This window comes from Theropithecus gelada, chromosome 11, assembly GCF_003255815.1.
Source record: "Theropithecus gelada isolate Dixy chromosome 11, Tgel_1.0, whole genome shotgun sequence".
In the NCBI taxonomy this organism is placed as follows: Eukaryota; Metazoa; Chordata; class Mammalia; order Primates; family Cercopithecidae; genus Theropithecus; species Theropithecus gelada.
In genome coordinates this window covers 81607296-81620090 of record NC_037679.1, presented here as the reverse complement: position 1 = coordinate 81620090, position 12795 = coordinate 81607296, and the positions used below count along the sequence as shown (strand labels likewise).

Sequence of the window (12795 nt, the reverse complement as noted above, 5' to 3'; positions counted from 1 at the left end):
AAAATAAAATGAACAATTCAGTGTAATTTAGTACATTCACAACGTTGTGTGACTACCACCTTTCCTCTAGTTCCAAATTATTTCCATCATCCCAAAAGGAGATCCCCCCCTTCTCTTTTTTGAGGCAGACTCTTGCTCTGTTGCCAGGCTGGAGTGCAATGGTGATCTCAGCTTGCTGTAACCTCCACCTCCCCAGTTCAAGCTATTCTCCTGCCTCAGCCTCCATAGTAGCTGGGACTACAGGCGTGTGCCACCGCGCCCAGCTAATGTTTGCATTTTTTGTAGAGATGGAGTTTCTCCATGTTGGCTAGTATGGTCTCGATCTCTTGATCTCATGATCCACCCACCTTGGCCTCCCAAAGTACTGGGATTACAGGCGTGAGGCACAGCACCTGGCACTTTTTTTTTTTTATGGAGTCTTGTTCTGTTGCCCAGGCTGGAGTGCAATGGCAAGATCTCAGCTCACTGCAACCTCCCCCTCCTGGGTTCAAGTGATTCTCCCGCCTCAGCCTCCTGAGTAGCTGGGACTACAGGTGCCCGCCACCACACCCAGCTAATTTTTGTATTTTTAGTAGAGAAGGGGTTTTGCCATGTTGGCCAGGCTGGTCTCAAACTCCTGACCTCAGGTGATCTGCCTGCCTTGGCCTCCCAAAGTGCTGGGATTACAGGCATGAGCCACCGCATCTGGCCCCAAAAGGAGACCGTGTACCTCTTAAGCAGTTGCTCCTAACTCTCCCCTCCCACAGCCCCTAACAACCATTAATCAGCTCGCCATCTCTATGGATTTACCTCTTCTGGACATTTCAAGTAAAGAATCATACAATATGTGGCTGGGCGTGGTGGCTCACACGTATAATCCTGACACTTTGAGAGGCCAAGGCAGGAGGATCACTTGATGTCAGGAGTTCGAGACCAGCCTGGCTAACAAGATGAAACTCCATATCTACTAAAAATACAAAAATTAGCTAGGCATGGTGGCGTGCGCCTGTAGTCCCAGCTATTTGGGAGGCTGAGACAGGAGAATCGCTTGAACCTGGAAGGCAGAGGTGCAGTGAGCCGAGATCGCACCATTGCACTCCAGCCTGGGTGTCAGAGTGAGACTCCCTCTCAAAAAAAAAATATATACCATATTGTATGATTATTTTTTTTTGATACAGAGTCTTGCTCTGTTGTCATCCAGGCATGTACCATGCGTCAGTACTCTTCTCTTTTTTTGACAGCTGAGTAATGTTCCACTGCACGGAGGGACCACAATTTGTTTATTCATTTCACCAATCGGTGGACATTTGGGTTGTTTCCACTTTTTCCTACTGTGAACATGTGTACATATATTTGAGTCTGCTTGATTTTTTTTTTTTTTTTGAGATGGAGTCTTACTTAGCCACCCAGGCTGAGTGCAGTGGCATGATCTCAGCTCACTGCAACCACCATCTCCCAGGTTCAAGTGATTCTCTTGTCCCAGCCTCCTGAGTAGCTGGGATTACAAGCACCCACCATCATGCCCTGCTAATTTTTGTATTTTAGTAGAGGCAGGGTTTCACCATGTTGGCCAAGCTAGTCTTTTTTGTTTTGAGATGGAGTCTCACTCTGTTGCCCAGGCTGGAGTGCAAGGGCACGATCTTGGCTCAAGGCAACCTCTGCCTCCCAGGTTCAAGTGACTCTCCTGCCTCAGCCTCCCGAGTAGCTGGGACTACAGGCGCACACCACTACACCTGGCTAATTTTTTTGTATTTTTAGTAGAGACAGGGTTTCACTATATTGGCCAGGGTAGTCTTGAACTCCTGACCTCGTGATCTGCCCACTTCGGCCTTCCAAAGTGCTGGGATTACAGGCATGAGCCACCACACCCAGCCTGGCCAGGCTGGTCTTGAACTCCTGACCTCAGGTGATCCACCTGCCTTGGCCTCCCAAAAAGGATTGCAGGGACGAGCCACTGTGTCCAGCCTTTTTTTTTTTTCCTTTTTTTTTTTTTTGAGATGGAGTCTTGCTTCTTTGCCCAGGCCGGAATGCAATGGTGCAGTCTTGGCTCACTGCAACCTCTGCCTCCCAGGTTCAAGCAATTCTCCTGCCTCAGCCTCCCCATTAGCTGGGATTACAGGCATGTGCCACTACGCCCAGCTAATTTTTGTATTTTTAGTAGAGATGGGGTTTTACCCTGTTGGCCAGGCTGGTCTCAAGCTCCTGACCTCAAGTGATCCACCCGCCTCGGTCTCCCAAAGTGCTGGAATTACAGGCATAAGCTACCGCGCCTGGTCAAGTCTGCTTAATTTTTGCTGAAGGCAGACCAGTCCTTGTTTTCTGTGCTCCTCCGAGCTCGCAGTCTGTCCGGGTTTTTTACGTTTTAATTTCCAGGACTTGAACTGCCATGTCCTCTGAAGAAGGAAAGCTTTTCGTGGGAGGGCTCAACTTTAACACCGACGAGCAAGCGCTGGAAGACCACTTCAGCAGTTTCGGACCTATCTCTGAGGTGGTCGTTGTCAAGGACCGGGAGACTCAGCGGTCCAGGGGTTTTGGTTTCATCACCTTCACCAACCCAGAGCATGCTTCAGTTGCCATGAGAGCCATGAACGGAGAGTCCCTGGATGGTCGTCAGATCCGTGTGGATCATGCAGGCAAGTCTGCTCGGGGAACCAGAGGAGGTGGCTTTGGGGCCCATGGGCGTGGTCGCAGCTACTCTAGAGGTGGTGGGGACCAGGGCTATGGGAGTGGCAGGTATTATGACAGTAGACCTGGAGGGTATGGATATGGATATGGACGTTCCAGAGACTATAATGGCAGAAACCAGGGTGGTTATGACCGCTACTCAGGAGGAAATTACAGAGACAATTATGACAACTGAAATGAGACATGCACATAATGTAGGTGAGACTTGGATATTGAGTAAACCTGTTTGTCACACTCTGTCATGACTGTCTCACCTTTTCTGGCAAGACTGCTCTGCATTTCTGCTGCCCTCATACCTCATCCAGCCAACCTACCAAACACCATTCCTAGGCCTTCCTTGCTCTCAGGTGCATGTCAGAGCACGTTTGCTAGGGGGTGGGATCTGAACACCCATCTCCTGTAATCCTCTAGTCTTGTGTGGGATGGAGGAAATGAAGGGGTGTCCCTGTTGTCCAACCCTCAGCATCTGCATCCGCTCTAGGAGGTGAGCATGTTGTCAGCTGTTCCTTCATGACATCACAATTCTCCCCCTCTTGCTGTTCTCAGATACACAAGGAATAATTTCTGATCCAGGATCGTCCTTCCAAATGGCTGTATTTATAAAGGTTTTTGGAGCTGCACTGAAGCATCTTATTTTATAGCATATCAACCTTTTGTTTTTAAATTGGCCTACCAAGGTAGTTAAAGATCTTTAACAGTTCCATCTTTTTAAAAATTTTTTCTGCCTATTTAAAGACAAATTATGGAACGTTTGTAGAGCCTGAGTGTTTTTCTTTATACCAGTTTTTTAGTTAGACCTCTCAGGATTATTGGAGCTAGCAATAATTGATTCTGGCAAGTTTGGCCAGACTGGTTTCAGAAAATTAATGTGTATCCAGGACATTTTAAAAACCTGTACACAGTGTTTATTGTGGTTAGGAAGCAATTTCCAAACATACCTATAAGAGAAATGTGCGTCAAGCCAGCCTGACCAACATGGTGAAACCCCATCTGTACTAAAGATAAAAAAATTAGTCCTGCGTGGTGGCGTACACCTGTAATCCCAGCTACTCGGGAGGCTGAGGCAGGAGAATCGCTGGAACCCCGGAGGCGGAGGTTGCAGTGAGCCGAGATCGCGCCACTGTACTCCAGCCTGGGCAATAGAGCGAGACTCTATCTCAAAAAAAAAGAAAAGTGTATCAATAACATGATTATCCAGGGGTATTTTCTAATTCAGATAATCAAACTGATTATATAGAAGAGTTGCTTTAAAATGTTTGCAAATGTCTTTTTTTTTTTTTTTTTAAATACTGGAAGAAAAAATATTCTGTTGTGTCTCATACAGTGCTTAGGATGTCTTTCACAGAGCTTATTAAAAAGATGAAACCTGAAAAAAAAAAAAAAATTTTTGCTGAAGATAGAATCAACTTTCCATGTACTCAACAAATATTTGTTGAATTAGATAAGAACTGCTGCATCAAATGCAAATTTCACAAATGTTTTGCTTTAGTCAATAAAAGTCACAGAATCTTAAAAATGTTTGTGGTTGGAAGTTTAAAAGTGATCTTGTTCAACCCCCTCATCTTGAAACTGCACGCACTCAAAGTACTAGTCTATTTAGATGGCCCTAAATACAGTTGACATCATGGTGTGTGGTGCCCTATTGATACTGTTCTTTGTTAACTGAATATGTACAATGCAGTCTTTGTTGTCACAAGATGGTTCTCTTTGAGAAGTGGTTTTATGAATTTAAATTTAATAGGCACTGGGTGTGGGGTGTGCCTGTAATTTCAGCAGTTTAGGAGGCTGAGAGGTAGGGAGTGTGTGGCTGAAGTGAGTTATGATTGCACCACCAGCCTGGGGAACAGAGCAAGACCCTGTGTCCAAAAAAAAAAAAATATATATATATATATATATGTGTGTGTGTGTGTGTGTGTGTGTATATGCATGTATATATATATACACGTATATATATGTGTGTGTGTGTATATATATATGCAGTAGCTTGTCATTTTTTCACAGTTTTGCTTTTTTTTTTTTAGATGGAGTCTCACTCTGTCGCCAGGCTAGAGTGCAGTGGCACAATCTCAGCTCACTGCAACCTCCACCTACCAGGTTCAAGCAATTCTCCTGCCTCAGCCTCCTGAGTAGCTGGGATTACAGGCACACACCACCACGCCCAGCTAATTTTTTTGGATTTTTAGTACAGATGGGGTTTCACCATCGTGGTCAGGCTGGTCTCGAACTCCTGACCTTGTGATCCACTTCAGCCTCCCAAAGTGCTGGGATTACAGGCACGAGCCACCGTGCCCTGCCCACGGTTTTGCTTTTTATTTTTATTTTTTTTTTAATTTTTTTTTTTTGAGACGGAGTCTCGCTGTGCTCCCAGGCTGGAGTGCAGTGGCCTGATCTCGGCTCACTGCAAGCTCCGCCTCCCGGGTTCACGCCATTCTCCCGCCTCAGCCTCCCAAGTAGCTGAGACTACAGGCGCCCACCACCACGCCCGGCTAGTTTTTTGTATTTTTAGTAGAGACGGGGTTTCACCATGTTAGCCAGGATAGTCTCGATCTCCTGACCTCGTGATCCACCCGCCTCGGCCTCCCAAAGTGCTGGGATTACAGGCTTGAGCCACCGCGCCCAGCCCAGTTTTGCTTTTTAAAACATTCCATGAAACCACTACCATCAGCATTTTGTCTGTATAAACTGGATACAGCAGTCTTAATTGGATTCAGGGATAAGATTAATTTTTGGTCCAAAATAGTCAATGAATGCATCATCATTGTTGGGGTTTTTTTGTTTGTTTGTTTGTGTCCTTTTCTCTGCAGTTTAAGACTCTGTTTCCCTCTGGCTGAGTCTTTTTTTTTTTTTTTTTTGAGACGGAGTCTCGCCCTGTTGCCCAGGCTGGAGTGCAATGGCATGATCTTGGCTCACTATAACCTCTGCCTCCCGGGTTCAAACGATTCTTCTGCCTCAGCCTCCTGAGTAGCTGGGATTATAGGCGCTTGCTACCACACCCAGCTAATTTTTGTATTTTTAGTAGAGACGGGGTTAAACCATGTTGGTCAGGCTGGTCTTGAACCCCTGACTCATGATCCTCCTGCTTTGATCTCCCGAAGTGCTGGGATTACAGGCATGAGCCACTGCACCTGGTCGCTGAGTCACTTTTTTATGAAATGAACTAGCACTAGCTCCCTACCTTTGGAAATGTTAACATTTCCAAATGTTGACAAGGGTTGTGGTCTGGTATAGTATACCCACCTTGGACATAAAACCAGGGGAGATCAGGGAACAGTGATTACTCCACCCTGATTTAGTAAACCAGTGAGCAGTAATAGTCAACAGTTTGAGGACAGGGACTTGATCTTCACTGCTGTAGCCCCAGTACCTAGAATAGTGCTTGGGACTCAGCAGGATTTCAGTCAATCTTTGTTGAACGGGCTAATCAATTGGATTCTGATTTCTGAAGCAATATTAATAAAAGTAGAAGTAATTTAAAAAATAAGCCAGGCACAGTGGCTCATGACTGTAATCTTAGCACTTTTGAGAGGCCAAGGCAGGCAGATTTAGGCCAGGAGTTAGAGACCAGCCTGGGCAACATGGCAAAACCCCATCTCTACTAAAAATAGAAAAATTAGCCTGGTGTGGTGGTAGGTGCCTGTAATCCCAGCTACTGGGGAGGCTGAGGTGGGAGGATCGCTTGAAACCAGGAGGTGGAGATTGCAGTGAGCCGAGACTGGGCCACTGCACTCCAGCCTGGGTGACACAGCGAGAGACTGTCTCAAAAAAAAAAAAAAAAAAAAAAAGCAAGCTATATGTATTACCTTAAATACTTAACTTTTTTTTTGAGATGGAGTTTCGTTCTTACTGCCAAGGCTGGAGTGCAATGGCGCCATCTGGGCTCATTGCAACCTCTACCTCCTGGGTTCAAGCGGTTCTCCTAATTGAGCCTCCCGAGTAGCTGGGATTACAGGCGCCTACCACCACGCCCAGCTAATTTTTGTATTTTCAGTAGAGACGGGGGTTTCATCATGTTGGTCAGTCTGGTCTCGAACTCTTGACCTCAGGTGATCCACCCGCCACAGCCTCCCAAAGTGCTGGGATTACAGGCGTGAGCCACTGCGCCCGGCGAGAGCAGGGATTGTTCACTCTTATTTCTTGCTGTGTCTGCATCCCTTGAATAATACAGGGTCCATAGTAGATTAGTTTTTTTTTTTTTTTTTTTTTTTTTTTTTTTTTTTTTGAGACGGAGTCTGGCTCTGTCGCCCAGGCTGGAGTGCTGTGGCCGGATCTCAGCTCACTGCAAGCTCCGCCTCCCGGGTTTACGCCATTCTCCTGCCTCAGCCTCCGGAGTAGCTGGGACTACAGGAGCCCGCCACCTCGCCTGGCTAGTTTTTTGTATTTTTTAGTAGAGACGGGGTTTCACCGTGTTAGCCAGGATGGTCTCGATCTCCCGACCTCGTGATCCGCCCGTCTCGGCCTCCCAAAGTGCTGGGATTACAAGCTTGAGCCACCGCGCCCGGCCCATAGTAGATTAGTTTTTAAAAGGATGTGGTGTAAGACTCCTATATTCTAAACAACTGGAGACTTTTTTTCCTGTATTTTGTCTTCTTTTTTTTTTTTAAAGAACAATAGGTGTTTATTACATAAAATTAAGGCAAGCAAAATGAAGGCAACAAAATAGCTACAATCCCAAAGATCCTGAAAAAATTACTATAAAGATGTCTAAATTAATTCATTACAGTTTAGAAAGATTTTAAATCTCTCATGGACTAATAGTTCTTATCACCATTCAAGGACAATACAGTAAAAAATAGTGGTTTGAAATTTTTTTTTTTTTTTTTTTTGAGATGCAGTTCTCGCTCTGTCGCCCAGGCTGGAGTGCAGTGGCGCAAGTTCACTGCAACCTCTGCCTCCTAGGTTCAAGTGATTATCCTGCCTCAGCCTCCCGAGTAGCTGGGACCACAGGTGCATGCCACCACAGCTGGCTAATTTTTGTATTTTTAGTAGAGACTGGGTTTCACCCTGTTGGCCAGGCTGGTCTCAAACTCCTGAGTTCAGGCAATCCACCCGCCTCAGTCTCCCAAAGTGCTGGGATTACAGGCATGAGCCACTGTGCCTGCCCAATTTTTAATATATTTTTTGGTAGAGATGGAGTCTTGCTATATTGCCCAGGTGGGTCTCCAACTCCTCAACTCAAGCAATCCTCCTGCCTTGGCCTCTCAAATTGCTGGGATTACAGGTGTGAGCCACTGCTCCTGGCCTTGCACATGGTTTTAAAAAATAAAATACATTCAGGTTTATAATTAAAAGCAGTCTGGGCATAGTGGCTCATGCCAGTAATCCCAGCACTTTGGGAGGCCGAGACGGGAGGATTGCTTGAGCCCAGGAGTTTGAGACCTGGGCAGCATAGACAGACTCTGGCTCTACTAAAAATTAAAAAAAAAAATAGCTGGGCATGGTGGCACGTGCCTGTAGTCCAAGCCAGTCTGAGGCTGAGGTAGGAGGATCGCTCCAGCCCAGGAGTTCCAGGTTGTAATGAGCTATGATTGCACGACTGCACTCTAGCCTGGGCAACAGAGCAAGACCCCGTCTCAAAAACAACAACAACAATTACAACAAAAACAAAAGAACAAAAGAAAAGAAAAGCAACAGTTCTCAGTTCTTCTTCCTCACTCCTCCTTAGTCTTAACCCTGTTCCCCAGAGACTATTAATTTTTTGCTTTTAGTTCTTCTGGTGTTAACTTCCATCCCTCTAAAAATATTATTGTGGGCCAGGTGCAGTGGCTCACGCCTGTAATCTCAGCACTTTGGGAGGCTGAGGGAGACAGGTTGGCTGAGCCCAGGAGTTTGATTGAGACCATCCTGGGCAACATGGTAAAACTCCATCTCTACTAAAAATACAAACAATTAGCTGGGCATGGCTGTAAATGCCTGTAGTCCCAGCTACTTAGGAGGCGGAGGTGGGAGGATCACCTGATCCCGGGAAGTTGAGGCTGCAGGGAGTCATAATTGCACCACTGTGCTCCAGCCTGGGTGACAGGAATGAGACTTTATCTCAAGAAAACAAAAACAAAAACACATAAAAATATACTTGTGTTATTTATCAACTGTAGGTGTTATCTATTGACTTTCTGTTATGACTAAGACACGACTACCTCTCCTTTCCACACAATCCTGCCACTATTTTTAATTATCCCTATTGGTTATGTTAATGATATCGTTAAACCTTTATTTTTGGGAAAAAACAAAAAACAAAACGCTAGGCATTTACCCACCTCCCCACTTTGTAAAATGAAGACTTGAGAGCTCTTATTTTGCATTCTACTTCTGCAACATCCCTTCCACCTTCCAATGTCTCATCAATTGAGCTGTTCTCATATTCACAGAAGACATGCATTTAAGAAAGCACAGTGGTGGCCGGCGCGGTGACTCATCACGCCTGTAATCCCAGCACTTTCGGAGGCCAAGGCAGGCGGATCACGAGGTCAGGAGATTGAGACCATCTTGGCTAACACAGAGAAACCCCCTCTCTACTCAAAATACAAAAAATTAGCTGGGTGTGGTGGTATGTGCCTGTAGTCCCAGCTATTTGGAAAGCTGAGGCAGGAGAATAGCTTGAACCCACGAGGTGGAGGTTGCAGTGAGCCGAGATGGTTCCACTGTACTCTAGACTGGGCGACAGAGCAAGACTCTGTCTCAAAAAAAAAAAAAAAAAAAAAAGGCACAGTGGCTAGATCTAAAAACAGAATGTGAATATTGAAGGAGGACCTTTGAGTCCTCTAACAGTGGCCACCTGGGGTCTGAGCCTTGTCAATGCCCTGGTAGTAGGGCTGAGACCAGGCCTTGCTCATACAATTGAAGGAGGCAGTGAAGGTAAATAATTTTGTGATACGCCATTTATTTATTTATTTATTTATTTTTTGAGATGGAGTCTCCCTCTGTCACCCAGGCTGGAGTGCCGTGGTGCGATCTCCGTTCATTGCAACCTCTGCCTCCTGGCTTCAAGCAATTCTTCTGCCTCAGCCTCTCGAGTAGCTGGGATTACAGGCATGCACCACCACGCCTGGCTCATTTTTGTATTTTTAGTGGAGACAAGGTTTCACCATATTGGCCAGGCTGGTCTCGAGTTCCTGACCTCGTGATCTGCCCACCTCAGCCTCCCAAAGTACTGAGATTACAGGCGGGAACCACCGTGCCCAGCAGATGCGATTTTTTTTTAAAAATAAAAATTAATGCCAAGACTCCATGATGAACAAAATGAGATATATATGTGTGTGTGTGTGTGTGTGTATGTGTGTGTATATATATATATATATATATATTTTTTTTTTTTTTGAGACAGAGTCTCCCTCCGGCGCCCAGGCTGGAATGCAGTGGCTTGAACTCTGGTCACTGCAACCTCTACCTCCCGGGTTCAAGCAATTCTTGTGCCTCAGCCTTCCCAGTAGCTGGGACTATAGGCATGCACCATCACGCCCAGCTAATTTTTGTATTTTTTGTTAGACACAGGGTTTCATCATGTTGGCCAGGCTGGTCTTGAACTCCTGACTGCAGGTGATCCACCCACCTGGGCCTCTCAAAATGCTGGGATTACAGGTGTGAGCCACCACACCCAGCCCCAAAACAATATTTTTAATAAAGACAGGCTCAGCCTAATGAGTAGAGGAGAAAAGACAAGCCCATAAGTGCTCCTAGCTGAGCTCCCCCATTAGGAGTGGTGTGTGCCTCATTCTATGACATCTATGATTCCACAACTTGCTGATTACAGCTGAAGACTGTTTAGATTAGGGGGTGAGGCGCACCTTTCAGATTAGGAATATGGATATGGGATTTCAGGAGTATCACCACCACCTGACCTTGCAGCCTGTAAATTAGGGCAATGTTGAATTAGGTAACAGCATTTGGAAGGATTTCAGACATGAATAGAGAGGAGGGGCCAGGAGACAAATTTACTTTGTTCAGAACTTCGTGCATTTCCAGAGCAGTTCCCTCTCCCTGCTCGTCCAGGAAGCACGGTGCTTTGAATAAAGGTCAGCTAGAGGGTCACCCTCCGATTATTCTCTTCCACTGGCAAGGAGGAGGAAGCCCCTGCCCCCTTATCCACCGCAAAATCCTGGGCTTCCCCGACAGCTGCAAATTCCTCCCTGGAGATGTAAGGCTTCTGGGGTTGCCATGGTCCATGGGAGTGAAATGCTGGCCGCCCTCTGCTACCCCAGCCCCGAGCAGGCTGTTGCAGCCTTCCCTCCGGTCCCCTTCAAAAGCTTTTAAAGGAAATCCCAGGGGGGAGGGAGGATGGGACACTAACCAGGGCTTCCGTCCAAGCAGCCAGGGCGAATAAAAGGGGCTTTTCTCAAACGAACGGAGCAAACCCTGGGCTTGTTTCAAAGGATTTTTAACCCGCGGTCTTTCCCGGAGGGAAGTGGGGAGCAGAGATGGTTCTTCCCAAGCTTAATCTGCTCTACAGCTCCTTTCAGCATTTTTCCCAGGGACGCCTCATCCAGGGTCTTTCCCTGAGGGAGGCGAGGGCGGAGATGATCCTTCCCAATCCCCAACTTAACCTGCTGTCGGAAGCGCCTTGCAGCCTGTTTCAAAGGATTTCTCACCCATGTCTGGCGGGAAGGGGAGGGCAAACAAATGAATCAGCCCCAAAGAGCAGACTGAGGTTGAGGCTGAACCGGGCTCTCGGGTGTGACTTGCAAATTCCGGGAACACTTTGCAGAAATGACGAGAAGCCCCTCCGAGCAGGCCTCTGGGTTTTCCCTCGCACCTTGCTCCCCAGGTCGGGGCTCGGGAGGTTACGGGGGCGGACCGGCGGGCGCGCCGGGGCCAGGGTCCTCCCGGGGCCGCGGTGGGCGCAGACAAAGAGGCGGAGGGGCGGCGCGGGGCCGGGCGAGGGCTGCAGGGCCGGTGCGGACTCGGGGGGCCGGGCCGGCCGGGCGGGCGCGGTGGCGGAGCGCGGGGAGGAGCCGCGCGGCGTCTTCTCCTGGCGGCGCGCGCCCGCCCGGCCCCGCGGCGGCGGCGGCGCGTCACGCTCTCCCCCGCCCCGAGCCGACCAGCCGGGAGGCGGGAGGCGGCGGCCGCGGCGGCTGCTGCTGCTGCTGCTGCTGCAGTGAGGCAGGTGGCGGCGACCCGCGGCGTCCGAGGAGGTGAGCAGGCAGCGGCGCGGGCCCTCTCCCCTTCCCGGCACCCCCCCTCCCCTGCCCGCTTCCCGGCCTGCGGGGCCCGCCCAGGGTCGGGTCGGGGGTCGAAGCCCGGCGTCTGGGAGTGGGGCCGAGCCTCGCGCGCCGGAGCCGTCCGGGAGGGGACCGCGGGAGTCTCGGGTGGCCGGCGCCGGAGGCCGGGGGTCCCTGGGGGGCCCCTCCGGAGCTGGAAAAGTGGCGGCCCTGGCAGCGCCAAGCCGGGCCTTCGCTTCCTCCGCCCGCCTCAAGATGGAGCTTGGACTCCTTGCCCCTGCGCCGCCCCAGGCGCCGCTCTCTCCCAGGCGCCCTGCTCTCTCCCCTGGGCCCCAGGGCGGATGTGGGGTCGGCTGGACCCCCGGGAGGCCAAAGCCGGGCGGGACCTGTTGCCCCGGGCGCCGCGCCCGTCACCTGAGCATTCCTCAGGCCCTGGGTGCCCGGCGCCCGCGAGCCGGCATGGAGGGCACCCTGGACTGGCTTCCCCTGCTGCCCCGGCTTTTGTTTCCCTCCCAAGTGGGGCTGTGATTTTCGGAGACCGGGGAAGGCTGGAGGTGGCCAGATCGCTCTCGGGTTTCCGAAATCACACCGCGGCCCGGTAACCCGAACCTTCTACCGCGGCAGGGGATTGGCGCGGAAGGCAGATGACACTTGTTCAGAGGTTATTTTAAAAGCAGAACCTAGCGACTGCCCGAATTGGAAGGTCCTGCCTTTCAAAAATCGGATTTTGATTCGGGGGTGAATCCTGAATCTTGCTGTTTGTCCACTTCATGTGGCTTTTCCATCTGGCAGGAGCCGAGCGCCACCCCCTCCTCCCTACACAGCCCCACCTCTTTGGTATGAAGAAATTACACGTTGTCCGTCACCGGTTTAGATACCTGCTTTTAGCAAAACTTGGGCGCCAGTGAACTGTTTTTTAAAAAAGAGGGTGGAGAAGATTCTGTAATTGTGTGTGTGTGTGATTCAGCAGCCTGGCCTT

The 12795-nt window shown here is 49.1% G+C and overlaps 2 protein-coding genes across 4 annotated transcripts in view; both read left to right on the top strand.

Annotated features, from left to right (window-relative positions):
• Positions 1–2279: 2279 nt before the first annotated feature.
• LOC112634135 (RNA-binding protein 3) lies at positions 2280–4048 on the top strand. Of its 2 annotated transcripts, none has more exons than XM_025401273.1 (2): positions 2280–2862; positions 3211–4048. In XM_025401273.1, the coding sequence occupies exon 1, from the start codon at positions 2366–2368 to the stop codon at positions 2837–2839; it is 474 nt and encodes a 157-aa protein (XP_025257058.1). In that variant the 5' UTR covers positions 2280–2365; the 3' UTR covers positions 2840–2862; positions 3211–4048. The 2 variants fall into 2 exon arrangements, with proteins under 2 accessions (XP_025257058.1, XP_025257059.1); XM_025401274.1 differs by having other exon boundaries at positions 2286–2858; positions 3211–3299.
• Positions 4049–11661: 7613 nt separating this feature from the next.
• Positions 11662–12795, top strand: part of CLIP1 (CAP-Gly domain containing linker protein 1) — a 153897-nt gene continuing 152763 nt past the window's right edge. For both annotated transcript variants that reach the window (XM_025401272.1, XM_025401271.1), the window contains exon 1: positions 11662–11789. The gene's annotated coding sequence lies outside the window, so the exon portion shown is untranslated. The remainder of the gene's footprint in view (positions 11790–12795) is intronic.